Here is a 27,383-nt window from a genome sequence, read left to right on the forward strand (position 1 = left end):
CATTTGGGAATGCTCACTGTGTGTCAGGCTATATCTTTTTTTTTTTTTTTTTGAGACGGAGTTTCACTCTTATTGCTCGGCTCACTGCAACCTCCGCCTCCCAGGTTGAAGAGATTCTTTTGACTTGGCCTCCCAAGTAGCTGGGACTACAGGCGCACGCCACCACGTCCGGCTGATTTTTGTGTTTTTAGTAGAAATGGGGGTTTCACTGTTTTGGCCAGGCTGGTCTCAAACTCCTGACCTCAGGTGATCTACCTGCTCGGCCTCCCAAAGTGCTGGGATTATAGGTGTTAGCCACTGCACCCGGCTGGCCATATCTTCAATACTTACTTTAAATAGTTAAATACATAAATGCAGACCAACAGCCTGTTCACTGCTTCCAGTCTACCGCAGGGGTTGGAAAACTGTGGCCCCTAGGCCAAATCCAGCCCACTGCTTGTTTTTGCAAATAAAGTTTTATTGGCACACAACCATGCCCATTCATTTACATGTTGTCTATGGCTGTTTTTCGCATATGGCAGCGAGCTGGGTAGTTAGCTGGCCCTCAATGGCAAAAAATATCTCTGGCTCATCATGAATAAGGTTTGCTGGCCTCTACTGTACTGGGTTCATTGGACAAATAGAGTTGGATCAGAGGATTAACTTGCAAGGCACTTGATGGGGTAGGTGTTATCAGGTGCCCATGGAGTGCTCTGCACAGGGCATGCGGCTGAGCAGGTGTTCAGGAGGTCAGCCCTGATGGTGGCATGGAAGCCAAGGCCATTCTCCATGTCAGTCATTGTCATTGATTGTACTGATTATGAGACAGGATTATTGTTTGGCCCTTCATGTATACTATGACACTTAATTTAATCTTGGCCGGGCGTGGTGGCTCACGCCTCTAATCCCAGCACTTTGGGAGGCCAAGGCAGGTGGATCACTTGAGGTCAGGAGTTTGAGACCAGCCTGGCCAGTGTGGTGAAACCCCGTCTTTACTAAAAGTACAAAAAATTAGCTGGGTGTGGTGGGGCGTACCTGTAATCCCTTCTACTCGGGAGGCTGAGGAAGGAGGATCACTTGAACTCTGCCGGGGGAGTGTGGGGCGGAGGTTGCAGGGAGTGAGATTGTGCCACTGCATTCCAACCTGGGCGCCAAGCAAGACTCCATCTCGAAAATAATAATAATTTAGTCCTGGATGTTGTTTTAATTTAATGTTGCATGTAACATGGAGAAATTATGGGAAAAATTAATTATAAGGATAATAACTATTATTACACTTTCTTCTTTTCTGTTTGTTTGTTTATTTGTTTGTTTTTTGAGATGGAGTCTTGCTCTGTCACCCAGGCCAGAGTGCAGGGGCACAATCTCGGCTCACTGCAACCTCTGCTGCCCGGGTTCAAGCAGTTCTCCTGCCTCAGCCTCCTGAGTAGCTGGGATTACTGGCACGTGCCACCACACCTGGCTAATGTTTGCATTTTTAGTAGAGAAGGGGTTTCAACATCTTGGCCAAACTGCTCTTCCACTTCTTACCTTGTGATCCACTCATCTCGGCCTCCCAAAGTGCTGGGATTACAGGCATGAGCCACCGCGCCCGGCCTTACACTTTCTTCTTAAGTGTGTTTTTTGAGGCAAACTCAAATGTATTTTTTCCTATGTTATTTCAATGTATTTCATTGTGGGAAAAGTAAATAATAGAGCAGGCTGGGAGTGGTGGCTCACGCCTGTAATCCCAGAACTTTGAGAGGCTGAGGTGAGAGGATCACTTGAGAGCAGCTAGCCAAATAGCAAGACCTCACATCTACCAAAAACAATAAATAAATTAGCCAGGCATGGTAGCGCATGCCTGTAGTCTCAGCTACGTGAAAGGCTAAGATGGCAGGATTGCTTGAGCCCAGGAGTTTGCGGTTGCCGTGAGCTATCTATGATTACACCACAGCACTCCAGCCTCGGTGACAGAGCGAGACCCTGTCTCTAAAAAAGAAAAAAGAAATGTCTACTACCTCCTGAGGAACAGGATTTTGGGAACATCACAGTCAGAATTTCGTTTTATCTTTCTTTGTTTTTAAAATCATGGTCACGTACGTACCATGAAATTTGTCATTTTAACCAGTTTTCAGTGTATGGTTCAGTGGCATTAAGGATATTGACATCATGCCGGGCGTGGTGTCTCACGCCTGTAATCCCAGCACTTTGGAAGGCCGAGGCGGGCAGAACACGAGGTCAAGAGATTGAGACTATCCTGGCTAACATGGTGAAACCCTGTCTCTACTAAAAATACAAAAATTAGCTGGGAGTCTCATGTCTGTAATCCCAGCACTTTGGAAGGCTGAGGTGGGTGGATCATGAGGTCAGGAGATCGAGACTATCCTGGCTAACATGGTGAAACCCCATCTCTACTAAAAATACAAGAAATTAGCTGGGCCTGGTGGTGGGTGCCTGTAGTCCCAGCTACTCTGGAGGCTGAGGCAGGAGAATGGCGTGAACCCAGGAGGTGGAGCTTGCAGTGAGCCGAGATTGCACCACTGCACTCCAGCCTGGGCGACAGAGCGAGACTCCGTCTCAAAAATAACATAAAATAAAATAAAATTAGCCAGTCATAGTGGCGGGTGCCTGTAATCCCAACTACTCGGGAGGCTGAGGCAGGAGAATCGCTTGAACCTGGGAGTCGGAGGTTACAGTGAGCTGAGATCCGGAGGTTACAGTGAGCTGAGATCGTGCCACTGCACTCCAGTCTGGTAAGGGAGCAAGACTGTCTCAAAAAAAAAAAAAAATTGACATCATAGGCCAGGTGCGGTAGCTCATGCCTGTAATTGCAGCACTTTGGGAGGCCAAGGCGGGCAGATCACCTGAGGTCAGGAGTTCGAGACCAGCCACTGCACTCCAGCCTGGGCTACAAGAGCAAAACTCTGTCTCAAAAAAATAAAGAAAAAAAAATATTGAGATTGTTGAATGACCGTCACCACCATCCATCTCCAAGTTTTATCTTTTTATATAAAAAAGATAAACTTCATTATAGAGACTACAGTAGCATTTTGCAGGGATGGAAACTGAGGCTCACACAGGTAAAAAGTTCTTCCGACTGCGAATTACTATGCCCATTTTTTTGAGACAGGGTCTCTCTCTGTTGTCCAGGCTGGAGTGCAGTGACATGATCTTGGCTCACTGCAACTTCTGCCTCCCTAGTTCAAGCGATTCTCATAACTCAGCCTCTCGAGTAGCTGCGACTACAGAGGACCCTACCATGCTTGGCTAATTTTTGTATTTTTAGTGGAGATGGGGTTTCACCATGTTGGCCAGGCTGGTCTCAAACTCATGACCTCGGGTGATCCGCCCACCTCGGCCTCCCAAAGTGCTGGGATTACAGGAATGAGCCACTGTGCCTGGCCTATTATCCTCATTTTTGAGGGAAGGAAACCGAGGCACAGAGAGATAAAGTAGCTTTCCCAGGCTTTTGTAGCTCGGGATCCACACCCAGCCCTGCTGGCCTTAGGAACCCATATTCTTATTTATTTATTTATTTTTGAGATAGTGTTTCACTCTTGTTGCCCAGGCTGGAGTGCAATGGTGCAGTCTTGGCTCACTGCAACCTCCGCTTCCCGAGTTCAAGCGATTCTCCTGCCTCAGCCTCCCGAGTAGCTGGGATTACAGGCATGCGTCACCATGCCTGGTTAATTTTGTGTTTTTAGTAGAGACGGGGTTTCTCCATGTTGGTCAGGCTACTCTCGAACTCCTGACCTCAGGTGATCTGCCCGCCTCAGCCTCCCAAAGCGCTGGGATTATAGGCGTGAGCCACTGCGCCCAGCCAAGAACCCATATTCTTATCCCCGACTCAGCCAGGCACCATGTACATTCTAGTCAAACACAGCTGAGCCAGCACTGGGTCAAATGAACAGGGTCCTAGGGCAGGGACCTTGAGCATCCCCATTTTACAGATGGTGAAGTTCACATTCAGAGAAAGGGAGTCAGTCGGCTGGCCAGTGCCAACCTGGGATTGGAGCCAGGGCCATCTGACACCACCTCCCAGCTGGCATAGGGCAGGGGAAGGGGCCAGGTGAGGACTCAGATGCTTAAAATACAACTTGAGTGTGCATTATAATGGGGGACAAAACCCCATGCCTTTGCCAAACATGCAGACCTTGGGGACTCATTTGTGGGCCTGGAGACAGGGCAGGCTGCTGGCTTAGTTAAGACCCCAGCTTTGGGCCGGGCGCGGTGGCTCAAGCCTGTAATCCCAGCACTTTGGGAGGCCGAGACGGGCGGATCACGAGGTCAGGAGATCGAGACCATCCTGGCTAACACGGTGAAACCCCGTCTCTACTAAAAAATACAAAAAACTAGCCGGGCGCAGTGGCGGGCGCCTGTAGTCCCAGCTACTCAGGAGGCTGAGGCAGGAGAATGGCGTAAACCCGGGAGGCGGAGCTTGCAGTGAGCTGAGATCCGGCCACTGCACTCCAGCCTGGGCGACAGAGCGAGACTCCGTCTCAAAAAAAAAAAAAAAAGACCCCAGCTTTGGTTTAACCCAACTGACTCAAATTTCTGACACTTATTATTATTATTTTTTTGTTTTTTTGAGACAGGGCCTCACTCTGTCACCCAGGCTGGTGTACAGTGGCATGATCATGGCTCACTGAAGCCTCAAACTCCTGGGCTCAAGTGATCCTCCCACCTCAGCCTCCCGAGTAACTAGGACTACAGGCATACAACACCATGCCTGGCAAATTTTTTTATTCCTTAAGTAGAGACTGGCGTCTCATTCTGTTAACCTGGCTAGTCTTGAACTCTTGGGCTCAAGCAGTCCTCCCGTCTCAGCCTCCCAAAGTACTGAGATTGCCGGTGTGAGCCACTGTGTCTGGACTTTTTTTTCTTTTTTTTTTTTTTGAGACGGAGTCTCAATCTGTCTCTGAGGATGGAGTGCAGTGGCACAGTCTTGGCTCACTGCAACCCTCACCTCCCAGATTCAAGCAATTCTCCTGCCTCAGCTTCCTGAGTAGCTGGGATTACAGGCGCGTGCCACCACGTCCATCTAATTTTTGTATTTTTAGTAGAGATGGGGTTTCACTATGTTAGTCGGGCTGGTCTTGAACTCCTAACCCTGTGATTTGCTCCCCTTGGCCTCCCAAAGTGCTGGTATTACAGGCGTGAGCCAGTGTGCCCAGCCCATTTTTTTTCTTTTATACCATCTCTTTTTTTTTTTTTTTTTTTTTTGAGACGGAGTCTGGCTCTGTCGCCCAGGCTGGAGTGCAGTGGCGCGATCTCGGCTCACTGCAAGCTCCGCCTCCCAGATTCACGCCATTCTCCTGCCTCAGCCTCCCGAGTAGCTGGGATTACAGGCGCCCACAACCGCGCCCGGCTAATTTTTTGTATTTTTAGTAGAGACGGGGTTTCACCGTGGTCTCGATCTCCTGACCTTGTGATCCGCCCGCCTCGGCCTCCCAAAGTGCTGGGATTACAGGCGTGAGCCACTGCGCCCGGCCCCATCTCTTTTTTTTTTGAGATGGAGTCTCGCTCTGTCTCCCAGGCTGGAGTGCTGTGGCACAGTCTCGGCTCACTGCAACCACAACCTCCCGGGTTCAAGTGATTCTCCTGCCTCAGCCTCCTGAGTAGCTGGGATTACAGGCACCTGCCACCACGCCTGGCTAAGTTTTGTATTTTTAGTAGAGATGGGGTTTCACCATGTTGGCCAGGCTGGTACAAACCACTCTTAAAGCCCCTTCAAAAACAAGCTATAGACCATCGTTTATTCCAGAAAAACAGCAATCCAATATAAATATCACCTGAGTCATGTATGTGATTTTAAATGTTTTCATTCCTGCATTTATAAAAATAAAAAAGATAGATGAAATTAGCAATAGGTGGCCAAAGTGCTGTACTCTCAGCACTTTGGGAGGACGAGGCAGGAGGATTGCTTGAATCCAGGAGTTGCAGACCAGCCTGGGCAACATCGTGAGCCCCTGCCTTAAAAAAAAAAAAAAAAAGAAATTAGCCATAGGGATGCATTTTATTTAACCTAACATATCTAAAATATTATTTTGGCTACATGCGGTGGCTCACACCTGTAATCCCGGCAGTTTGAGATGTTGAGGTGAGAGGATCACTTGAGCCCAGAGGTCCAGGCTGCAGTGAGCTATGATTGTGCCACTGCACTCCAGCCTAGGCAACAGAGTGAGCCTCTGTCACGCACGCATGCACACACACACAGTGTTTCAACTTGTAATTAATAAAGAACAACTCTTAATGATGTTTTTGTCAGGTGTAATCCCAGCACTTTGGGAGGCCAAGGTGGGTGGATCGCTTGAGGTCAGGAGTTCAAGACCAGCTTGGGCAACATGGCAAAACCCCCCTCTCTACAAAAAAAAAAAAAAAAGAAAAAAAGAAAAGAAAAAATTAGCTAGATATAGTGGCATGCACTTGTTGTCCTAGCTACTCGAGAGGCTGAGGTGGGAGAATTGCTTCATCCTGGGAGACGGAGGTTGCAGTGAGCCGAAATCGTACCGCTGCACTCCAGTCTGGGTGACAGAGTGAGAGCCTGTCTCAAAAAAAAAAAAAAAAAAAAAGCTGTTGGCTGGGTGTAGTGGCTCAGGCCTGTAATTGCAGCACTTCGGGAGGCCAAAGCAGGTGAGTCACCTGAGGTCCAGAGTTAAGACCAGCCTGGTCAACATAGTGAAACGCCATCTCTACCGAAAATATAAAAATTAGCCGGGCGTGGTGGTGGGCACTTGTAATCCCACCTACTCGGGAGGCCGAGGCAGAAGAATTGCTTGAACCTGGGAGGTGGAGGTTGCAGTGAGCTGAGATCGTACCATTGCACTCTAGCCTGGGCGACAAGAGTAAAACTCAGTCTCAAAAAAAGAAAAAGAAAAACTGTTAATGATGTTTTATTTTATTTTATTTTATTTTTGAGATGGAGTCTCGCTCTGTTGCCCAGGCTGGAGTGCAGTGGCGCGATCTCAGCTCACTGCAAGCTCCGCCCCCCAGGTTCACGCCATTCTCCTGCCTCAACCTCCCGTGTAGCTGGGACTACAGGTGCCTGCCACTACGCCCGGCTAATTTTTTTTTTTGTATTTTTAGTAGATACTGGATTTCACCGTGTCAGCCAGGATGGTCTCGATCTCCTGACCTCATGATCTGCCCATCTCGGCCTCCCAGAGTGCTGGGATTACAGGCGTGAGCCACCGCACCCGGCCGATGTTTTAATATTATTAAATGGGGGTATTACTAAAATGAAAAGTTGAGGTTTTAACTTCTTTTTTGCGTACCAAGACTTCAAAATCCTGTGAATACTTTGTACTGATTGAATGCATCCATTGGACCAGCCACATTTCAAGTGCTGCAGCCTGTCACCTTGGGCGCGGTGGCTCAAGCCTGCAATCCCAGCGCTTCGGGAGGCTGAGGTGCTTGGCAGATCACTTGAGCCCAGGAGTTTGAGACCAGCCTGGGCAACATAGTGAGACCCTGTCTCTGCACAAAATTCAAAAAAATTTAACCAGACAGGGTGGTGCCCGCCTGTAGTCCCGGCTACTGGAGAGGCTGACGTGTGACAATCACCGGAGCCCAGGAAGTTGAGGTTGTAGTGAGCCACGATTACACCACTGCACTCCAGCCTGGGTGACGGAGAATGTGACCCTGTCTCAAAAAAAAAAAAAAAAAAATCAATCTCAAAAGCTCAAGATCCGCTTGTGGGAACGAGCTGCCAAATTGACAGGGCCAGGCTAGCCCATTCTCCTTCCCTGTCTGTAAACTGAAACTGCCGTTGGGGTTGTTGTAAGGGTTGGGCATCGTGTATACTCCAAGCATGTAAGAATTCACTGGGTGGAGACTGGGCGCAGTGGCTCCTGCCAGGAATCCCAGGACTTTGGGAGGCTGAGGTGGGTGGATTGCTTACGCTCAGGAGTTCAACACCAGCCTGGTCAACATGGCGAAATCCTGCCTGTACTAAGAATACAAAAAATTAGCCAGGTATGTGGTTTCACATGCCTATATTCCCAGCTACCCTCGAGGCTGATCACCCCGAGTTTGAGAGATCAAGGCTGCAGTGAGCCAGGATTGCGCCATTGCATTCCCACCTGGGCAACTGGAATGAGACCCTGTCTCAAAAAAGAAAAAGTTGGCCGGGCGCGGTGGCTCAAGCCTGTAATCCCAGCACTTTGGGAGGCCGAGACGGGCGGATCACGAGGCCAGGAGATCGAGAGACGATCCCGGCTAACACGGTGAAACCCCGTCTCTACTAAAAAATACAAAAAAACTAGCCGGGCGAGGTGGCGGGCGCCTGTAGTCCCAGCTACTCGGGAGGCTGAGGCAGGAGAACGGCGTAAACCCGGGAGGCGGAGCTTGCAGTGAGCTGAGATCCGGCCACTGCACTCCAGCCTGGGCGACAGACCGAGACTCCGTCTCAAAAAAAAAAAAAAAAAAGAAAAAGTTGGCTGGGTGTGGTGGTTCGCATCTGTAATCCCAGCACTTTCGGAGGTCGAGGTGGGTGGATCACTTGAAGTGAGGAGGTCAGGATCAGCGTGGACAACATGGTGCAGTCCCGTCTCTACTGAAAATACAAAACTTAGCCAGACATGGTGGCGGGTCCCTGTAATCCCAGCTACTCAGGAGGCTGAAGCAGGAGAATCACTTGAATTCAGGAGGCGGAGGTTTCAGTGAGCTGAGATAGTGCCGCTGCACTCCAGCCTGGGCCACAGAGTGAGACTCTGTCTCAAAAAAAAAAGTTCATTGGGTGGAGAAGAGTATGGTGTTGGGGTTGTCCAGGCAGAGGAAACAGCTGTGCAAAGGCCCTGTGGTGAGGGAAAGCACACTGTGTTTGAGGTGTGCAGGGTCACAAGGTGTTAAGTGACTGGACAGTGAATGCTGAGGCTGGGCAGGTGGGCTGGCCCCAGCCATGTTGGACATGGCTGCAGGGATGAGTTCCGTGGGTGCTGGTGAAGACATTAGGCTCTATGCCATTTAGAGCCCCTGGCTAGTAGGGAGGTGACTGGGGAGTTGTTCAAGCCTGGACAGTACTCTGTCCACAGCATCTGTCCTGGGACTGACTCCCCTGTTAATGGAACCCTGCAGTTTTCTTTTTCTTTTTTTTTTTTTGAGACAAGTCTCGCTCTTGTCCCCCAGGCTGGAGTGCAATGGTGCAATCTCAGTTCACTGCAATCTCCGCCTCCCGGGTTCAAGCAATTCTCCTGCCTCAACCTCCAGAGTAGCTGGGATTACAGGCACCTGCCACCACACTTGGCTAATTTTTGTATTTTTAGTAGAGACGGTGTTTCACCATATTGACTGGGCTGGTCTTGAACTCCTGACCTCAGGTGATCCACCCACCTCGGCCTCCCAAAATGCTGGGATTACAGGTGTGAGCCACCCTGCGCCCAGCCTGGGGCCCTGCAGTTTTCTCATTAATATCGAGTCTGAGTGTCTCTAGCTCAGTGGCTTACATCCCCACTGCTTACAACACACGTCTTAGCTTGTCACACTTCAGATTCTCAGGAGAAAATCTGATTCTACTCAGCCTATAGGGCCAAGATGAGGTCAGTGGCTGGGAGCAGTGGTCCACGCCTGTAATCCCAACACATTGAGGCCGAGGTGGGAGGATCTTTTGAACCTGGGAGTTGGGCATGCCATGGTAAAACCCTGTTTCTTTTTTTTTTTTTTTTTTTTTTTGAGATGGAGTCTCGCTTTGTCGCCCAGGCTGGAGTGCTGTGGTGCAATCTCAGCTCACTGCAAGCTTCGCCTCCAGGTTCACGCCATTCTCCTGCCTCAGCCTCCTGAGTAGCTGAGACTACAGGTGCCCGCCACCACCCCCGGCTAATTTTTTTGTGTGTTTTTAGCCAGAATGGTCTCGATCTCCTGACCTGGTGATCCGCCTGTCTTGGCCTCCCAAAGTGCTGGGATTACAGGCGTGAGCCACTGCGCCTGGCCTTTTTTTCTTTTTCTTTTTCTTTTTTTTTTTTTTTGAGACAGAGTTTTGCTCTGTCGGCCAGGCTGGAGTCCAGTGGCGCAATCTTGGCTCACTGCAACCTCTACCTCCCAGGTTCAAGCGATTGTCCTACCTCAGCCTCCCGAGTAGCTGGGATTACAGGCATGTGCCATCATGCCCAGCTAATTTTTGTATTTTTGTAGAGACGGGATTTCACCATGTTGGCCAGGCTGATCTCGAACTACTGACCTCAGGTGATCTACCTGCCTCGGCCTTCCAAAGTGATTACAGGCATGAGCCACGGCACCTGGCCATGAAACCCCATTTCTACAAAAAATACAAAAATTATCCAGGAGTGGTGGTGCATAGCTGTAGTCCCAGCTACTTGGTTGTGTAGGTGACTGAGGGAGGAGGATCACTTGAGCCTAGGAGGCAATATGTGAGCTGTGGTCATGGTTGTGCTACTGCACTCCAGCCTAGGTAACAGAGTGAGAGGGTCTCACAAAAACAAAAAACAAAACAAAAAAGGCTGGGTGAAAACTCTGTTTAAAAAAAAAAAACTCTATCTAAAAAAAAAAAAAGAGGCCGGGCGCAGTGGCTCACCCCTGTAATCCCAGCACTTTGGGAGGCCCAGGCGGGCGGATCATGAGGTCAAGAGATCGAGACCATCCTGGCCAACGTGGTGAAACCCCGTTTCCACTAAAAATACAAAAATTAGCTGGGCATGGTGGCGTGCGCCTCTAGTCCCAGCTATTCGGGAGGCTGAGCCAGGAGAATCACTTGAACTCAGGAGATGGAGGTTGCAGTGAGCTGAGATCGCGCCACTGCACTCCAGCCTGGCGACAGAGCAAGACTCTGTCAAAAAAAAAAAAAAAAAAAAAGCCTGCTGGTGACCTCCCTAGGTTGACTCTCCAATCTCCAATCAGCTGTGGGTTCCACTGAGTAGGAGGCTGTGGGCCGGGCCACTTTTCTAGTAATCGGCGGTTGGCATGGTCAGTGATATGAGTGACATGAGGAGAGGCAGGATGGGTGGGGCTTGGGGATTGACTGGCCCTGTTTGGGGAATGGACAAGGCTGAAGTCAGGGTGAGGCCTGATGACTGGGTGTGGAGTGGGGATGCTGGGAGGAAAAGTGGTTTGAGGGAAGGTACCAAACCCAGTGCGAATGTGCTAGCCAGGGGGTCTGACTCCAGCTACAGTGTCAGCAGCTTCCTGAGAGGAGGCTGACACAGGGAGTGGGAGGGGGCAGAGGCAGGGGCAGTCTTCCTGGGCTGACAAGATGCTCCAATGGCTTCCTCAAGCTGGTGCTTTTTTTTTTTTTTTTTTTTTTTTTTTTGAGACAGAGTCTTGCTCTGTCGCCCAGGCCGGAGTGCAGTGCTGTGACCTCGGCTCGCTGCAACCTCCACCTCCTGGGTTCAAGCAATTCTCCTTTCTCAGCCTCCCGAGTAGCTGGGCGTACAGGCGTGCGCCACCACGCCTGGCTAATGTTTGTATTTTAGTAGAGGTGGGGTTTCACCATGTAGGCTGGGCTGGTCTCAAACTCCCGACCTCAAGTGATCCACCTACCTTGGCCTCCCAAAATGTTGGGATTACAGGTGTGAGCCACTGCACTCAGCCTGGCCCCCCTTTTAAAGACACATTCCTTCCAGGGACTCATTTTGGCATCTGTCACCCATTCCAGGAAGCATTCTTGGATTCAGTTTAAATTTGAGGCTGAGCGCAGTGACTCACGCCTGTAATCCCAGCACTTTGGGAGGCCGGGGCAAGTGGATCACCTGAGGTCAGGAGTTCGAGACCAGCCCAGCCAACCTGGCAAAACCCCGTCTCTACTAAAAATACAAAAATTAGCCTGGTGTGGTGGGTGCCTATAGTCCCAACTACTAGGGAGGCTGAGGCAGGAGAGTCGTTTGAACCCGGGAGGCACAGGTTGCAGTGAGCTGAGATCGCACCACTGCACTTCCAGCCTGGGTGACTGAGCGAGGCTCCATCTCAAAAAAAAAAAAAATCTGAGGCCCCTCCTCTAGGCTTCTATAGTGTCCTGGGAATTGGCAACAGGACATTTATGACTTGTACTATTATTTCTTGTGTCCATATTTGGCGCCTCTGCTGCCTCTTCAGTCCTCAAGGTCACATTCTCTCACGTCCATCAGTTGCCGTCGCCCAGCTGGGGCACACGCAAACTGCAGGGTGGTGGTGGTTGGTGTTCAGGTGTTTGTGGGGTAGGGGGAGCAGAGATAGGGAGCCTTCCTGTTGCTCTGTCTTCCCCGCTGTGGACATGCTGATGAAATGGTCTCAGGTAACCTCACCTGCCTGTTCTTGGCACAGGCCACAAACTCACCCTGCTTTGTTTATTTGCTTGGCCGTCTTATTACCTCTGTTATTACCTCTGTGTGAAGGCGTTTTTGGTGTCTTAGACCCCTCAGGCTGCTATACCAGAATACCATAGACTGGGTGGCTTATAAGCAACAGAGATTTGGCTGGACTTGGTGGCCCACGCCTGTAATCCTAGCACTTTGGGAGGCCGAGGCGGGTGGATCGCCTGAGGTGGGGAGTTCAAGACCAGCCTGACCAAGATGGAGAAACCCTGTCTCTACTAAAAATACAAAATTAGTCGGGCGTGGTGGCGCATACCTGTAATTCCAGCTTCTCAGGAGGCTGAGGCAGGAGAATCAGCTTCAACCCAGGAGGCAGAGGTTGCGGTGAGCTGAGATCGCGCCACTGCACTCCAGCCTGGGTCACAAGAGCAAAAACTCCGTCTCAAAAAAAGAAAAAGTAAAAAGAGAATTGTGAGGGGACACAGACCACAACAGGACGTCTTGCTCACAACCGTACCCTCCTGTCCAGCACAGTAAATAGCAGGCGGTGCCCAAAGATTGTCATTACTCTGAGTCACACAGGAAGTTCTGGGCTTTCACCCCGTAAGGCAACAGTGACTCAAACTCTACAGCCTAAGAACGAGCAGCCTGATGCAGGGTACCGGGTGGGCAGGAGGGGACAGGGCCAAGTTCAAGCCGCACACAGAACTGAACACATCACGGGGGTAGAAGATATTTGTTGTTGACGTCTCTGCCTTTTCTCTAAGGGGATGGTGAGGGAGGCCAGTGGGCCAGGGCATAGGGGCAGTAGGTACAGGAATGAGGGCTGACCCAGCTGGCCTCGCCACACCCCTCCTCCTCAGCTGGCGTTGCAGACGGGGCGCGAACCCCCACCCATTTGGCGAGTCCAGAAGGCCCTTCTGCAGAAATTCACTCCAGAGATCAAGGACGGCCAGAGGCAGTTTTGTGCCACCAGTAATGTAAGCCTGCAAAGGGGACCAAGGACGTGGGGGCCCCGGGGTGTGGTGTCTAGGAGCTGGGGTTCCCCTTAGCGGGGCTGTGACTCACTCCACAGTGTACCTGGAAGGGGGCCCCCTGCTGCCGGGAGACTCCAGGCAGCTACCATGGTAGCCCAGGGCACAGGGGTGTCGGCCGTCTGGCTGGCCGTGTGAAGAATTTCCTCATGTGCCTCTTTCTCCCCATAGTATTTGGGGTATTTTGGGGACGCAAAAAATCGGTACCAGCGCCTCTATGTAAAGTTCCTGGAAAATGTCAATAAGAAGGACTACGTGAGGGTGTGTGCTCGGAAACCCTGGCATCGGCCCCCAGTGCCAGTCAGGTACCAACCGCGGGGGACACAGGGGCAGGTAGTATGCAGCGCCGACAGGCATGGGGGTGGAGCATGCACGAGAGAAGGCTAGAGAGTGGGAGGTGGGGACAGAGCCCAGAGAGAGGGGGGACAGAGACCCAGAGAGGGGGGGGACAGAGACCCAGAGAGCGGGGGGGACAGAGACCCAGAGACAGGAGGACAGAGACCCAGAGACATGAGGGAGATGGAGACTCAGAAGGAGACAGAGACCCAGAGAAAAAGAGGGGCAGAGATGGGGGAGGATAGAGATCCAGAGAAAGGGAAACAGAGACCCAGACATGGGAGGGGAGAGAGTCTCACAGAAGAGTACAGAGACCTGGGGTGGACAGAGACCCAGAAAGAGGGCAACAGAGACTCACAGAAGGAGGGGAACAGAGACCCAGAGAGGGAGGGTAACAGAGACCCAGAGAGGGAGGGGGTCAGAGTCCCAGAGAGGGAGGGGATCAGAGTCCCAGAGAGGGAGGGTAACAGAGACCCAGAGAGGGAGGGGGTCAGAGTCCCAGAGAGGGAGGGGATCAGAGTCCCAGAGAGGGAGGGTAACAGACACCCAGAGAGAGGAGGGGACAGTATGAGAGAAGCTGTTTCTGTGCCTAGGGCACTGAGCAGGGGCAATGAGGAGAACTTGGGTTCTCGGGGGCTACTGACTACCTTCCCTTCTCTGTTCCCTTCTAGACGCTCTGGGCAGGCCAAGAACCCCACATCTGCTGGGGGTAGCTCTGCACCTCCCCCTAAGGCCCCAGCACCACCTCCCAAGCCTGAGACCCCTGAAAAGACGACATCTGAAAAGCCCCCAGAGCAGACGCCTGAGACGGCTATGCCTGAGCCCCCTGCCCCCGAGAAGCCCTCCCTCCTGCGGCCTGTCGAGAAGGAAAAGGAGAAGGAGAAGGTGACGCGTGGGGAGCGGCCACTGCGGGGCGAGCGGGCCGCCAGCGGACGGCAGACGCGGCCAGAGCGGAGTCTCGCCACAGGACAGCCTGCCACATCCCGGCTGCCTAAAGCCCGGCCTACCAAGGTGAAGGCTGAACCGCCCCCTAAGAAGAGGAAGAAATGGCTGAAGGAGGCAGGGGGCAACGCTGCGGCAGGCGGGGGCCCACCAGGCAGCTCCTCGGACTCGGAGTCCTCCCCTGGAGCCCCCAGCGAGGACGGTGAGGCCCCAGGCAGCCTCAGGGCTGCAGGGGTGGGTGGGAAAGGGACGACACAGGTGAGGGCTGTCCAGAGGGCTCTAGGTAGCCTCAGCAGGATGGTAACAACTAGTATGTTACAGATAATGGCAGCAGCTGACAGTCACGGGGCATCTAACTGTACAACAGGCTGCCTGCTAAGAAGCTGATGGATGTTAACTTGTGTAATTTTCACCCATCCTAGTAGATAGATACTGTTACCCTCATCTACAGGTGAGGAAGCCGAGGCACCAAGAGACGGCAGCATAGTCTGTGTTGGGTGCCCACCAGAGTTGCAACTGAGCCCAGGGTGCCTCGGACTCTACTCTTCAGTGCTGCGTTCTGCCTCGTAACAGGCAGGATTTGAGGGCTGAGGAAGATGTGGGACTAGGTGGCTGTCCTGGAGACTCTGTGATGGTGGGGTTTCCTATGAGGCCCTGGGTGACACTGAGAAAGAGGCATAACCTCTTGTGCCTTAATGATCTCACCTGTAAAATGGGTTCATAACAGACGAAGGTCATAGGAGAGTGCCGATCTTTAGTAGACACCACTTGTGTACTCCATGTCTGCCCAGCACACTGCCACATCCTCAGTGCTTTTGATGATGTCCGGTTAGGCCGGGCACAGTGGCTTGCACTTGTAATCCCAACACTTTGGGAGGCCAGGGCAGGCAGATCAGGTGAGGTCAGGAGTTCAAGACCAGCTTGGCCAACATGGTGAAACCCCGTCTTTACTAAAAACTACAAAAATTAGCTGGGCACGGTGGCACATGCCCGTAATCCCAGCTACTCGGGAGGCTGAGGCAGGAGAATCACTTGAACCTGGGAGGCAGAGGTTACAGTGAGCTGAGATCAGGCCACTGCACTCCAGCCTGGGAGACAGAACAAGACTCCATCTCAAAAAAAAAAAAAATATGTCTGGTTAGTGACGACAATAACAACAACAAAAATATATATATATATTCACATATGTACAGTAAGGGTAACAGCTGACTTTTGTTAAGTGCTTACTATGTGCCAGGAATCATTTTAAACATTTGCATACAGGCTTACTTGACCTTTACCTAATAAACCCTGTGAGATAGCTTATTAGAATTATCCTCATTTTAAAGATGGGGGCCGGGTGTGGTGGCTCACACCTGTAATCCCTCCACTTTGGGAGGCCGAGGTGATAGGATCACTTGAGCTCAAGAGTTAGAGATGAGCCTGGGCAACATAGTGAGACCCCCATCTCTACAAAAAATTTTTTAAAAATTAGCTGGGCTTAGTGGCGAATGCCTGTTGTCCCAGCTACTCAGGAGGCTGAGGCAGAAGGATCACTTGAGCCCATGAGTTCAAGGCTATGGTGAGCTATGATTATACCACTGCTTTCCAGCCAGGGTGACAGAATTAGATCCTGTCTCTAAGGATAGCTTCTTAAATAAATAAAAGATGAGGAAACTGAGGTACCGAGCGGTGATGGGACTTGGTCAGGGCCACACAGTTTTTAATCTCTGTTTTTAACAGAGATTAGAAATACAGCCACTCAAGGCCGGGTGCGGTGGCTCATGCCTGTAATCCCAGCACTTTGGGAGGCCAAGGTGGGCAGATCACAAGGTCAGGAGATCGAGACCATCCTGGCTAACACAGTGAAACCCCGTCTCTACTAAAAGACACACACAAAAAATTAGCCGGGCGTGGTGGCAGGCGCCTGTAGTCCCAGCTACTCGGGAGGCTGAGGCAGGAGAATGGTGTGAACCCAGGAGGCGGAGGTTGCAGTGAGCCGAGATCACACCATTGCATTCCACTCTGGGCGACAGATGGAAACTCTGTCTCAACAAATGAATGAATGGCTCTTTCTCGGGGTTGTCCAGGGTCCCAGTTTCCTTCCCTCTTGTTGAGGAGCTGTCTGCCTTGTTGCTGGGGTCATGACCCCTTTCCAGTGAGCCCAAGCCCAGTTTTTGCCTTTGGCTACCCCACAGACCTTCCCCAGTACCCCCAAATCCCATCAAGCTCTTTGTCCTGGCTTCCCTATCTTAGGGACCGCACCTCTGGCTACACAGTCACCTGACCAGACTTCCCAGGAGCCATTCTCACCTCTTTTTTTTTTTTTTTTTTTTTTTTTGAGACGGAGTCTCACTGTCACCCAGGTTGAAGTACAGTGGCGTGATCTTGGCTCACTGCACGCTCTGCCTTCCGGGTTCATTCTCCTGCCTCAGCCTCCTGAGTAGCTGGGACTACAGGTGCCCACCACCACACCCGGCTAATTTTTGTGTTTTTAGTAGAGATGAGGTTTTACCATGTTGGCCCAGGGTGGTCTCGAACTCCTGACCTCAGGCAATCCGCTCGCCTCAGTCTCACAAAGTGCTGGGATCACAGGCTGAGCCACCGTACCCAGCCTTTCTCTTTTCCTTTTCTACCTATCGCCCCCACAGCCGGGCAGCTCCCAGCCCTGCCTGGCCCCATCACCTGCACTCTTTCCCAGACCTGCCCAGCTCAGCCTCGTCCTCTGCTTCCAGCCCTGCCCCACCTCCATTTGTTCCTAGCTGGTCCATCAGCCTGGACTTCAGCCTCACTCCTCCAGTCTGTCCGCTAGTTGGCTTTAGGAGGCATCTTTCTACACTTATACTCACCCCTTCCCTGCTCTCAGCTCTCCCATGTTTCCCTAGTACCCACCAGAAAAAGCCCTTGCCCTTTCTGCCTCGTGTTGGAGGCCCAGTATGGTTTGGCCTGCACTGACCTGTCCACTCCCAGCTCCCATCTCCTCCATCAGCCTTGCCTCTTTATGATCTGACCTCTCTGGGTGCACTCTTTTGGAAACCAACAATGCTGCTGCTTTAGACTTAAGTGAAGCCACAATTAACTGCTCTGAGCTCTCTCTCAAGGCTCAGCCTTTGTTTGACCTTGAACAAGGGTGACTCTGATGCCTCCTGTGAGCTTCTTTTTTTTTTTTTTTTTTTTTTTTTGAGACAAAGTCTCACTCTTTATTTCCGGTGCAATGGTGCAATCTCGGTTCACCGCAACCTCTGCCTCCCGGGTTCAAGCGATTCTCCTGCCTCAGCCTCCCAAGTAGCTGGGATTACAGGCGCCTGACACCACATTCAGCTAATTTTGTATTTTTAGGAGAGACGGAGTTTCTCCATGTTGGTCAGGCTGTTCTCGAACTCCCGACCTCAGGTGATCCACCTGCCTTGGCCTCCCAAAGGGCTGAGATTACAGGCATGAGCCACCATGCCCAGCCCCTTTGTTTTTTTTTTTTTTTGAGATAGAGTTTTACTCTTGTTACCCAGGCTGGAGTGCGATGGTGGGATCTCTGCTCACCGCAACCTCCGCCTCCCAGGTTCAAGGGATTCTCCTGCCTCAGCTTCCCGAGTAGCTGGGACTACAGGCATGCTCCACCATGCCCGGCCAATTTTGTATTTCTTAGTAGAGATGGGATTTCTCCATGTTGGTCAGGCTGGTCTCGAATTCCTGACCTCAGGTGATCCACCAGCCTTGGCCTCCCAAAGTGCTGGGATTACAGGAGGCTACAGCACAGTGCCCGGCTTTTTTTTTTTTTTTTTTTTTTGAGACTAGGTTTATTCTGCCACCCAGGCTGTGCAATGGCACAGTCTTGACTCACTGCAACCTCCACTTCCTGGGTTCAAGCCATCCTCCTGCCTCAGCCTCCTGAGTAGCTGGGATTATAGGCGTGTGCCACCATGCCTGGCTAATTTTTATATTTTTAGTAGAGACAGGGTTTTACCGTGTTGGCCAGGCTGGTATCAAACTCCTGACTTCAGGTGGTCTGCCTCAGCCTCCCAAAGTGCTGGGATGACAGGTGTGAGCCACTGTGCCCGGCCTTCTCTGAGCTTCTTGCAGTTCCTGTGGTTCTGCCACAAGAGCACGTGGCACTGGTGCTTGCCTGTCAGTCTTCCCTAGTGGACTTGGACCTCCTGAAAGCAGGGATTTCTCTTTTGGTCCCCAGTGTTGAGAACAGCATCTGCTACACAGGTGGTCTCAGAGGAAGTTGGGATAACGAGCCTGCGTCCTGTCTTTTCTGCAGAGCGGGCAGTACCTGGGCGTCTGCTGAAAACCCGGGCGATGCGGGAGATGTACCGGAGCTATGTGGAGATGTTGGTGAGCACAGCACTTGACCCAGACATGATCCAGGCCCTGGAGGACACGCATGGTGAGCTGAGGCCTGCGGAGGAGGGGTGGGGGCTGACTCGGTCTGAGGGAGCAGGTGCTGAGGGCTTGGACCTGGTCTGAGAGAGGAGGGGCTGGGACCTGGAGTCCTGGGTCTGAGGGAGGAAGTCCCTGGGTCTGAGGGAGGAGGGGCTGGGGGCCTGGACTCCCGGGTTTGAGGGAGGAGCAGCTGGGGGTCTGGACTCCCGAGTCTGAGGAAGGAGGGGCTGGGGGTCTGGACTCCTAGGTCTGAGGGAGGAGGGGCTGGGGGTCTGGACTCCTGGGTCTGAGGGAGGAGGGGTGGGGGTCTGGACTCCTGGGTCTGAGGGAGGAGGGGTGGGGGTCTGGACTCCTGGGTCTGAGGGAGGAGGGGTGGGGGTCTGGACTCCTGGGTCTGAGGGAGAAGGGGCTGGGGGTCTGGACTCCTGGGTCTGAGGGAGGAGGGGCTGAGGACCCGGACTCCTGGGTCTGAGGGAGGAGGGGCTGGGGGCCTGGACTCCTGGGTCTGAGGGAGGAGGGGCTGGGGGCCTGGACTCCCGGGTCTGAGGGAGGAGGGGACTGGGATTGGACTCCCGTGTCTGAGGGAGGAGGGGACTGGGATTGGACTCCCGGGTCTGAGGGAGGAGCAGCTGGGGGCCTGGACTCCCGGGTCTGAGGGAGGAGCAGCTGGGGGCCTGGACTCCCGGGTCTGAGGGAGGAGCAGCTGGGGGCCTGGACTCCCGGGTCTGAGGGAGGAGCAGCTGGGGGCCTGGACTCCCGGGTCTGAGGGAGGAGCAGCTGGGGGCCTGGACTCCTGGATCTGAGGGAGGAGCAGCTGGGGGTCTGGACTCCTGGGTCTGAGGGAGGAGCAGCTGGGGGCCTGGACTCCTGGGTCTGAGGGAGGAGCAGCTGGGGGTCTGGACTCCTGGGTCTGAGGGGCGAGGGAGCTGGGGCCAAGACTCCTGGGTCTGAAGGAGGAGGGGACTGGGGCCTTTACTTTTGTCTCTGAGTGGGAAGGGAATTTGGGGACCCAGACTCCATGACCCCACCTTGGCCCCCGTGCTTTGTGGGGCTGTGGCCTTCCTGACACCATGTCCTCATCCATCAGACGAGCTGTACCTGCCCCCCATGCGGAAGATCGATGGCCTGCTGAATGAGCACAAGAAGAAAGTCCTGAAGCGGCTGTCGCTAAGCCCAGCCCTGCAGGTGCCTGGGGGTCTGGGCGGGGGGTGTCTGGGGCCCAGGGTCCACATAGAGAAGACATGTACGTGTTGGCTGCTATTGGGGAGGGTGATTCTTGGAAGGAGATCGTCCTTCTGGGCTCAGATGGAAGAAAAGTTGAGGGCAGGACTGTCAGGAGATCTCTGGGTTCTCAACAGCTGTGAAGCCCACGTGGGGAGGAGCTGTGGGCCTTGGGGCGGTGGAGGGGAGGTTTTGAAAGGCTAGGCTGTTGTTGCGGAGAGTAAGTGTGGAGCCAAACATAGACTAGGCCTGCACCCAAGGCTGGCGCTGGACTGGTAGCTTCTTCGTGAGTCCAATGCAGGCTATTAGGATCCCAGGCTTCCGTGTTAAGTCATCTGTATGATTTCCCTTCTGGGATATTCTGGGATGGAATATCAGGGCTCTGAAATCCAATGGTAAACTAAACTGGCTCTGAGGATTCTGGTTGGGATGTTAGTGTGGCACTTAGAATTCCGGGATAGAGTGTTAGGGTAACTGAGGCTTCTGGAATCGAATGTTATTCTGGCTTTGAGAATTCTGGAAGACTTGTAGTGAGTCTGAGAATTCTAGGCTGATACTAAGAATTCTGGGATAGGCTGTGAGGCTGGCGCTGAGATGGCTGGTGGGAAGTTAGTCTTAGAAGATATACAGGGAGGCCGGGCGCGGTGACTCACGCCTGTGATCCTAGCACTTTGGGAAGCCAAGGCTGGCCTGAGGTCAAGAGTTCGAGACCACCCTGGCCAACAGGGTGAAATCCTGTCTCTACTCAAAATAAAAAATTAGCTGGGTGTGGTGGGGGGCGCCTGTAGTCTTAGCTTCCCGGGAGGCTGAGGCAGGAGAATTGGTTGAACCCAGGAGGTGGAGCTTGCAGTGAGCCGAGATGGCACCACTGCACTCCAGCCTGGGCGACAGAGCAAAGGCTGTCTCCAAAAAGGAAAATATATGGGGAAATATTAGTCTGACTCTGAGAATTTTGAGTGAGATAGTAGTTTTCTCAGAATGATGGGTGGGATGTTAGAATGACTGATAATTCTGGAATGGATTCTTAGACTGGTGCGGAGAAATCTAAGCTGGAATGTTATGCTGGCTCTGAAAATTTGGGGGTAAAGTGCTGGGTGAGTTGGAAAATTCTGGGTAGCATTAGGTTATAAAAACTCTGGAGGGGCCGGGCGCGGTGGCTCAAGCCTGTAATCCCAGCACTTTGGGAGGCCGAGACGGGCGGATCACGAGGTCGGGAGATCGAGACCATCCTGGCTAACACGGTGAAACCCCGTCTCTACTAAAAAAAATACAAAAAACTAGCCGGGCGAGGTGGTGGGCGCCTGTAGTCCCAGCTACTCGGGAGGCTGAGGCAGGAGAATGGCATGAACCCGGGAGGCGGAGCTTGCAGTGAGCTGAGATCCGGCCACTGCACTCCAGCCTGGGCGACAGAGCGAGACTCCGTCTCAAAAAAAATAAAAAATAAAAACTCTGGAGGATATGAATCTAGTCTATAAATTCTGAGACGGATTGTTAGGCTGGCACTGAGGATTCTGGTGAGATGTTACACTAGGGTGGATAATCCCGGTGTAGGATATTAGGGTAGGTCTGAGAAGTATGTGTTACTAGTCGGGAGTTAGAATTCTAGGGTAGATGACCGGGTGCGATGGCTCACACCAGTAATCCCAGTACTTTGGGAGGCTAAGGCAGGCGGATCACGAGGTCAGGAGATCAAGACCATCCTGGCTAACATGGTGAAACCCTGTCTCTACTAAAAATATAGAAAAAATTAGCCAGGCATGGTGGTGGGTGCCTGTAGTCCCAGCTACTTGGGAGGCTGAGGCAGGAGAATGGTATGAGCCCAGGAGGTGGAGTTTGCAGTGAGCCGAGGTCGCGCCACTGCGCTCCAGCCTGGGCGACAGAGTGAGACTTTGTCTCAAAAAAAAAAAAAAAAAAAAAAAAAATTCTGGGGTAGATGGTTAGGATGGGACTGAGAATTCTGGGGTAGATGGTTAGGATGGGAGTGGGAATTCTGGGGTAGATGGTTAGGATGGGAGTGGGAATTCTGGGGTAGATGGTTAGGATGGGACTGGGAATTCTGGGATAGATGGTTAGGATGTGAGGGGGAATTCTGGGATAGGTGGTTAGGATGGGAGTGGGAATTCTGGGGTAGATGGTTAGGATGGGGCTGGGAATTCTGGGATAGATGGTTAGGATGTGAGGGGGAATTCTGGGATAGATGGTTAGGATGAGGCTGGGAATTCTGGGATAGATGGTTAGGATGTGAGGGGGAATTCTGGGATAGGTGGTTAGGATGTGAGTGGGAATTCTGGGGTAGATGATTAGGATGGGAGTGGGAATTCTGGGGTAGATGGTTAGGATCAGGCTGGGAATTCTGGGATAGATGGTTAGGATGTGAGGGGGAATTCTGGGATAGATGGTTAGGATATGAGGGGGAATTCTGGGATAGATGGTTAGGATGGGGCTGGGAATTCTGGGGTAGATGGTTAGGATGGGACTGGGAATTCTGGGATAGATGGTTAGGATGGGACTGGGAATTCTGGGATAGGTGGTTAGGATGTGAGTGGGAATTCTGGGATAGATGGTTAGGATATGAGGGGGAATTCTGGCATAGATGGTTAGGATGGGGCTGGGAATTCTGGGGTAGATGGTTAGGATGGGGCTGGGAATTCTGGGGTAGATGGTTGGATGGGAGTGGGAATTCTGGGGTAGATGGTTAGGATGGGGCTGGGAATTCTGGGATAGATGGTTAGGATGGTGCTGGGAATTCTGGGGTAGAATTTTGGGTGACACTGAGAATTTGAGCCAGGCCAGAAAGCACAGTGTAAGCTTCACTGGTCAGGCCCAGCCTCCTCTGTCCTTTGAGGAGACCAAGACTCCAGTTGTCTCTGCTGATCTGCAAACTGGGGGAAACTGAGGCACGGATCTGAGGCCTGGCTGTTGAGTTTGGGGTGTGTGGGTCCAGGGCGGCGTCCAGCTGACCCATCGGCTTCCCGCAGGATGCCCTGCACACGTTCCCACAGCTGCAAGTGGAGCAGAGTGGGGAGGGCTCCCCGGAAGAGGGGGCTGTGCGGCTGCGGCCCGCCGGGGAACCGTACAACCGCAAGACACTCAGCAAGCTCAAGAGGAGCGTGGTCAGAGCCCAGGTGGGCCCTGGGGCCAGGGCTGGGAGTGGGGAGTGTGGCAGTGTGTGCGGAGGGAGGAGAGGGGCTGCCCAGCGCCGGGCCAGAGGGGCTGAGGCATCTCCACTCCTACCCAGGAGTTCAAGGTCGAGCTGGAAAAGTCGGGATACTATACGCTCTACCATTCACTCCACCACTATAAATACCACACCTTCCTGCGCTGCCGGGACCAGGTGAGCCCCACCCACAGCACCCATCACCCTGGGATTCCAACCCTTGTGACCTCCTCTCGGGATCCGAGGGTCCAAGCCCAGCCCCATCCTGCCGCAGACCCAAGAGTTCAGGTCTTTCTAACTTGGACTTAAGGATGCAGCCCCCAGCCCTGGTCTCCCTGGGACACTGACATCTGACTCCCCAGGTCCCAGCCCCTTCCCTCCCCAGAGGCCGCTGTGCCACCCTTCCCAGTGCCGTGTTTGACCCCTGCAGACCCTGGCCATCGAGGGCGGCGCCGAGGACCTGGGCCAGGAGGAGGTGGTCCAGCAGTGCATGCGGAACCAGCCGTGGCTGGAACAGCTCTTTGATTCCTTCAGTGACCTGCTGGCCCAAGCACAGGCCCACAGCCGCTGTGGGTGACCCTGCCCCAGCCTGTGACGGGGGCGCCTCCTCCATGAACCAAGAACTGGGACAGAACCGTGTCCTCAGGAGCTAACCCCTGGGCTCCGTCGCCGGGAAAGGGGGTCATGGGTCAGGGTGTGTCTGTGCTGCCCCCTCCAGGGCAGGGTTCAGAGTCCGACTCCCCCCTCTCCCGAGCCCCCTCCACTCCCTCCCCATTCCTCCCACTGTTCGGTGTACAGAGAAATTATTTATATATATGTATAAATGTCTATTTAGTAACGGTTTCCCTCTCCCCTTGCCCCGACCCCCCCTCCACAGCCACAGCCCCCGCCCCCTCCACCTTGTACATAATGTATAGGAAAAGTCTATGTATGGCTGGGGGGGGTGGGGTGGCTTCAGAGAGCTGGGGGACCCCTTCCCCCCAAGTCCCCCCTGCAGGCCAAGATCTTTGCTAAAGGCCATTCCCTCCCCAGGGCATTTGGCATCGGGTGGGAGGGGAAAACGCATCTTGTTAATTATTTTTAATCTTATTTATTGTACATACCTGGGGCAGGGGGCTGGGGAGGTGGAGAGGGGAGAAGGGTCCCCTCTCTCTGCCCCTCCCACTCCTTTTCTACGGCGATTTGTCTGTGTCTGGCCCCCACCCGCTGCCCCCCACTTGTTGTCTGGATGTGGTTCTATTTTTTATCGGTCTCCTTTCCCCTCCTCCCTGTTCTCGCCCCCTCCACCCCACCCCCTGCTCCCACCACCCTTTGTCTCTTGCTCTTTCTTGGGCTTCTGTACAACTCAACTTGTATACACTGTGTACACACAACCAGCCAAACGAAAACCCAACGGCAAACACTTTACCGGCAGGCTGGAGTGCCTCTGTCCTGCGGCGCTGGGGTGGGTGGCAGTGGTGGCAGGGGCAGAGGGTCTGGAACAGGACTTTCCTAGAGCCCTGGGCAGTGGGGGGCCTGAGGCTGGCATATGTTCTGTGTCCCCACGCAGCAAAGTATCCCACCCTGAAATTTAATGACTTCAGACAACACATACTTATCATTGGAGGGTTTCTTTTGTTTTTTAGCTAAAGACAGGATTTTGCTCTGTCACCTAGGCTGGAGTGCAGTGGTGTGATCATAGCTCACTGCAGCCTCCAACTCCCTGGCTCAAGCGATCCTCCTGCCTCAGCCTCCCAAAGTGACGGGATTATAGGCAAGAGCCACTGTGCCTGGCTCTGTGTTCCTTATGTTACCCAGGCTGGCCTTGAACTTCTGGGCTTAAAGGATCCTCCTGCCCCAGTCTCAAGTAGCTGGCATTACAGGTGCATGCCACCACACCCAGCTCAAACCCTGTGGGTTTTTTTTTTTTTTTTTTTTTTTTTTTTTTTGGAGACAAAGTCTCACTCTGTTGCCCAGGCTGGAGTGCAGTGGTTCAGTCTTGGCTCATGCAACCTCAACCTCCCCAGTTCAAGCGATTCTCCTGCCTCAGCCTCCCAAGTAGCTGGGATTACAGGGGCCTACCACTACATCCGGCTAACTTTTGTATTTTTAGTAGAAACGGGGGTTTCACCATGTTGACCAGGCTCGTCTCGAACTCCTGACCTCAAGTGATGCGCCAACCTCAGCCTCTCAAAGAGATTACAGGTGTGAGCCACCGCACCTGGCCTCAAGTCCTGTATTGAATCCAAGTGAGCGGTCCATGGTACAGCACTCTCGGAGTTCCCCAAGAGCTTGTAGAAATGTAGAATCCGCACGGGCAGCAGACAAGGAGAGGGCAGGTCGAATAGGACTGTTTCCCCTCCTCCCACCCTTAAAGGAAAAGATGGAGAATCTCAGGCTGTTGCTCCGATCTACTTGATCAGAACCCACTTTTTAGTAAAATGCCAAGAGGATTCTCAAGCACATTCAAGTTTGAAGAACCGTGTTCTAGAATAAGAAGGTTAAAAATGTACAGGTTGGCTGGGCACGGTGGCTCACGGCTGTAATCCTAGCACTTGCGGGGGGCCGGGGTGGGTGGATGACTTGAGGTCAGGAGTTCGAGACCAGTCTGGCCAACGTCGTGAAACCCCGTCTGTACTAAAAATACAAAAATCAGCTGGACGTGGTGGCGTGTGCCTATAATCTCAGCTATTTGGGAGGCTGAGGCAGGAGAATTGCTTAAAACCAGGAGGCGGAGGTTACAGTGAGTTGAGATCTTGCCATTGGGCCACTCCAGCCCTGGTGACAGAGCTAGACTCCATCTCAAAAAATGAAAAATGTGGAGGTCACCTGGCAATATTTTAGAACCCAGCCTATGAAGCAGTGAACAGGCTGTTGTTATTCTAGAGCCTAGGTGGAGGGACCACAAGTGTTCCAGAACCCTGGCTTAGTCCGTGGGTAGGGACCCAGTGTGAGATTTGAGGGTGGAACATCAGCATTCCAGATGCCCTTTTAGGTGAGATTGAGGATGAACCCTCATCGTTCTAGAATCTTGAGTATCGTTCCAGGGGTGTCCAAGGAGAGAATATAGTCGTGGGTTCTTTGTGTCTGATTGGACCAGTAAAGCCCCTTCCTCATCCCTCTTTTTTGTTTATTATTAGAAACAAATTAAAAACCATGGCTTGAGGCTACTAAAAGCCTGAAACAGAACAACAAAATAAGGTGGGTTGGACAAATTTGGACTCTAGACCATCACGTTACAGTTTTTTTTTTTTTTTTTTTTTTTTGGACAGAGTCTCTGTCACCCAGGCTGGAGTGCAGTGGTGTGATCTTGGCTCACTGCAAGCTCCGCCTCCCGGGTTCATGCCATTCTCCTGCCTCAGCCTCCCAAGTAGCTGGGACTACAGGACCCGCCACCACTCCGGCTAATTTTTTTTTTTTTTTTTTTGTATTTTTAGTAGAGACGGGGTTTCACCATGTTAGCCAGGATGGTCTTGATCTGACCTCATGATCCGCCTGCCTTGGCCTCCCAAAGTGCTGGAATTATGGGCAAGAGCCACCGCTCCTGGCCACATGTTACAGATTTTAGAGCCCTGGTTTCAGACTAGAGGATGGATAGTAGCATTTGAGAACCATAATGGGCAAGTCAACAATAGACCTTGAGGCCAGGCGTGGTGGCTCACGGTTGTAATCCCAGCACTTTGGGAGGTGGAGATGAGCTGGTCACCTGAGGTCAGGAGGTTGAGACTAGCATGGTAAAAACTCTCTCTCCTTTTTTTTTTTTTTTTGAGACAGAGTCTTGCTCTGTCTCCCAGGCTGGAATGCAATGGTGCTATCTTGGCTCACTGCAACCTCCAACTCCCAAGTTCAAGCGATTCTCCTGCCTCAGCGTCCTGAGTAGCTGGGATAACAGGTGCATGTCACCACTCCTGGCTAGTTTTTGTATTTTTAGTAGAGACGGGGTTTCACCGTGTTAGTCAGGCTGATCTTGAACTCCTGACCTCGTGATCCGCCCATCTCAACCTCCCAAAGTGCTGGGATTATAGGCATGAGCCGCTGCACCCGGCAAACCCTATCTCTCTTAAAATTACAAAAATTAGCCGGGCGTGGTGGCTTGCGCCTGCTACTCAGAAGGCTGAGCAGGAGATTCGCTTGGGAGACTGAGGTTGCAGT

The 27,383-nt window shown here is 52.5% G+C and overlaps 1 protein-coding gene across 1 annotated transcript in view; it reads left to right on the top strand.

Moving 5' to 3' along the window:
* Window positions 1-24,659, top strand: part of LOC105497192 (proline rich 12) — a 36,332-nt gene extending 11,673 nt beyond the window's left edge. The window contains exons 7-14 of the mRNA XM_011768095.3: window positions 13,064-13,180; window positions 13,406-13,539; window positions 14,242-14,714; window positions 18,753-18,878; window positions 19,962-20,059; window positions 23,074-23,220; window positions 23,334-23,429; window positions 23,683-24,659. Coding sequence (XP_011766397.2) covers window positions 13,064-13,180; window positions 13,406-13,539; window positions 14,242-14,714; window positions 18,753-18,878; window positions 19,962-20,059; window positions 23,074-23,220; window positions 23,334-23,429; window positions 23,683-23,829 — 1,338 coding nt within the window. The 3' untranslated portion in view covers window positions 23,830-24,659. The remainder of the gene's footprint in view (window positions 1-13,063; window positions 13,181-13,405; window positions 13,540-14,241; window positions 14,715-18,752; window positions 18,879-19,961; window positions 20,060-23,073; window positions 23,221-23,333; window positions 23,430-23,682) is intronic.
* Window positions 24,660-27,383: the final 2,724 nt, after the last annotated feature.

The sequence above is a fragment of the Macaca nemestrina genome, chromosome 20 (assembly GCF_043159975.1).
Source record: "Macaca nemestrina isolate mMacNem1 chromosome 20, mMacNem.hap1, whole genome shotgun sequence".
NCBI lineage: Eukaryota > Metazoa > Chordata > Mammalia > Primates > Cercopithecidae > Macaca > Macaca nemestrina.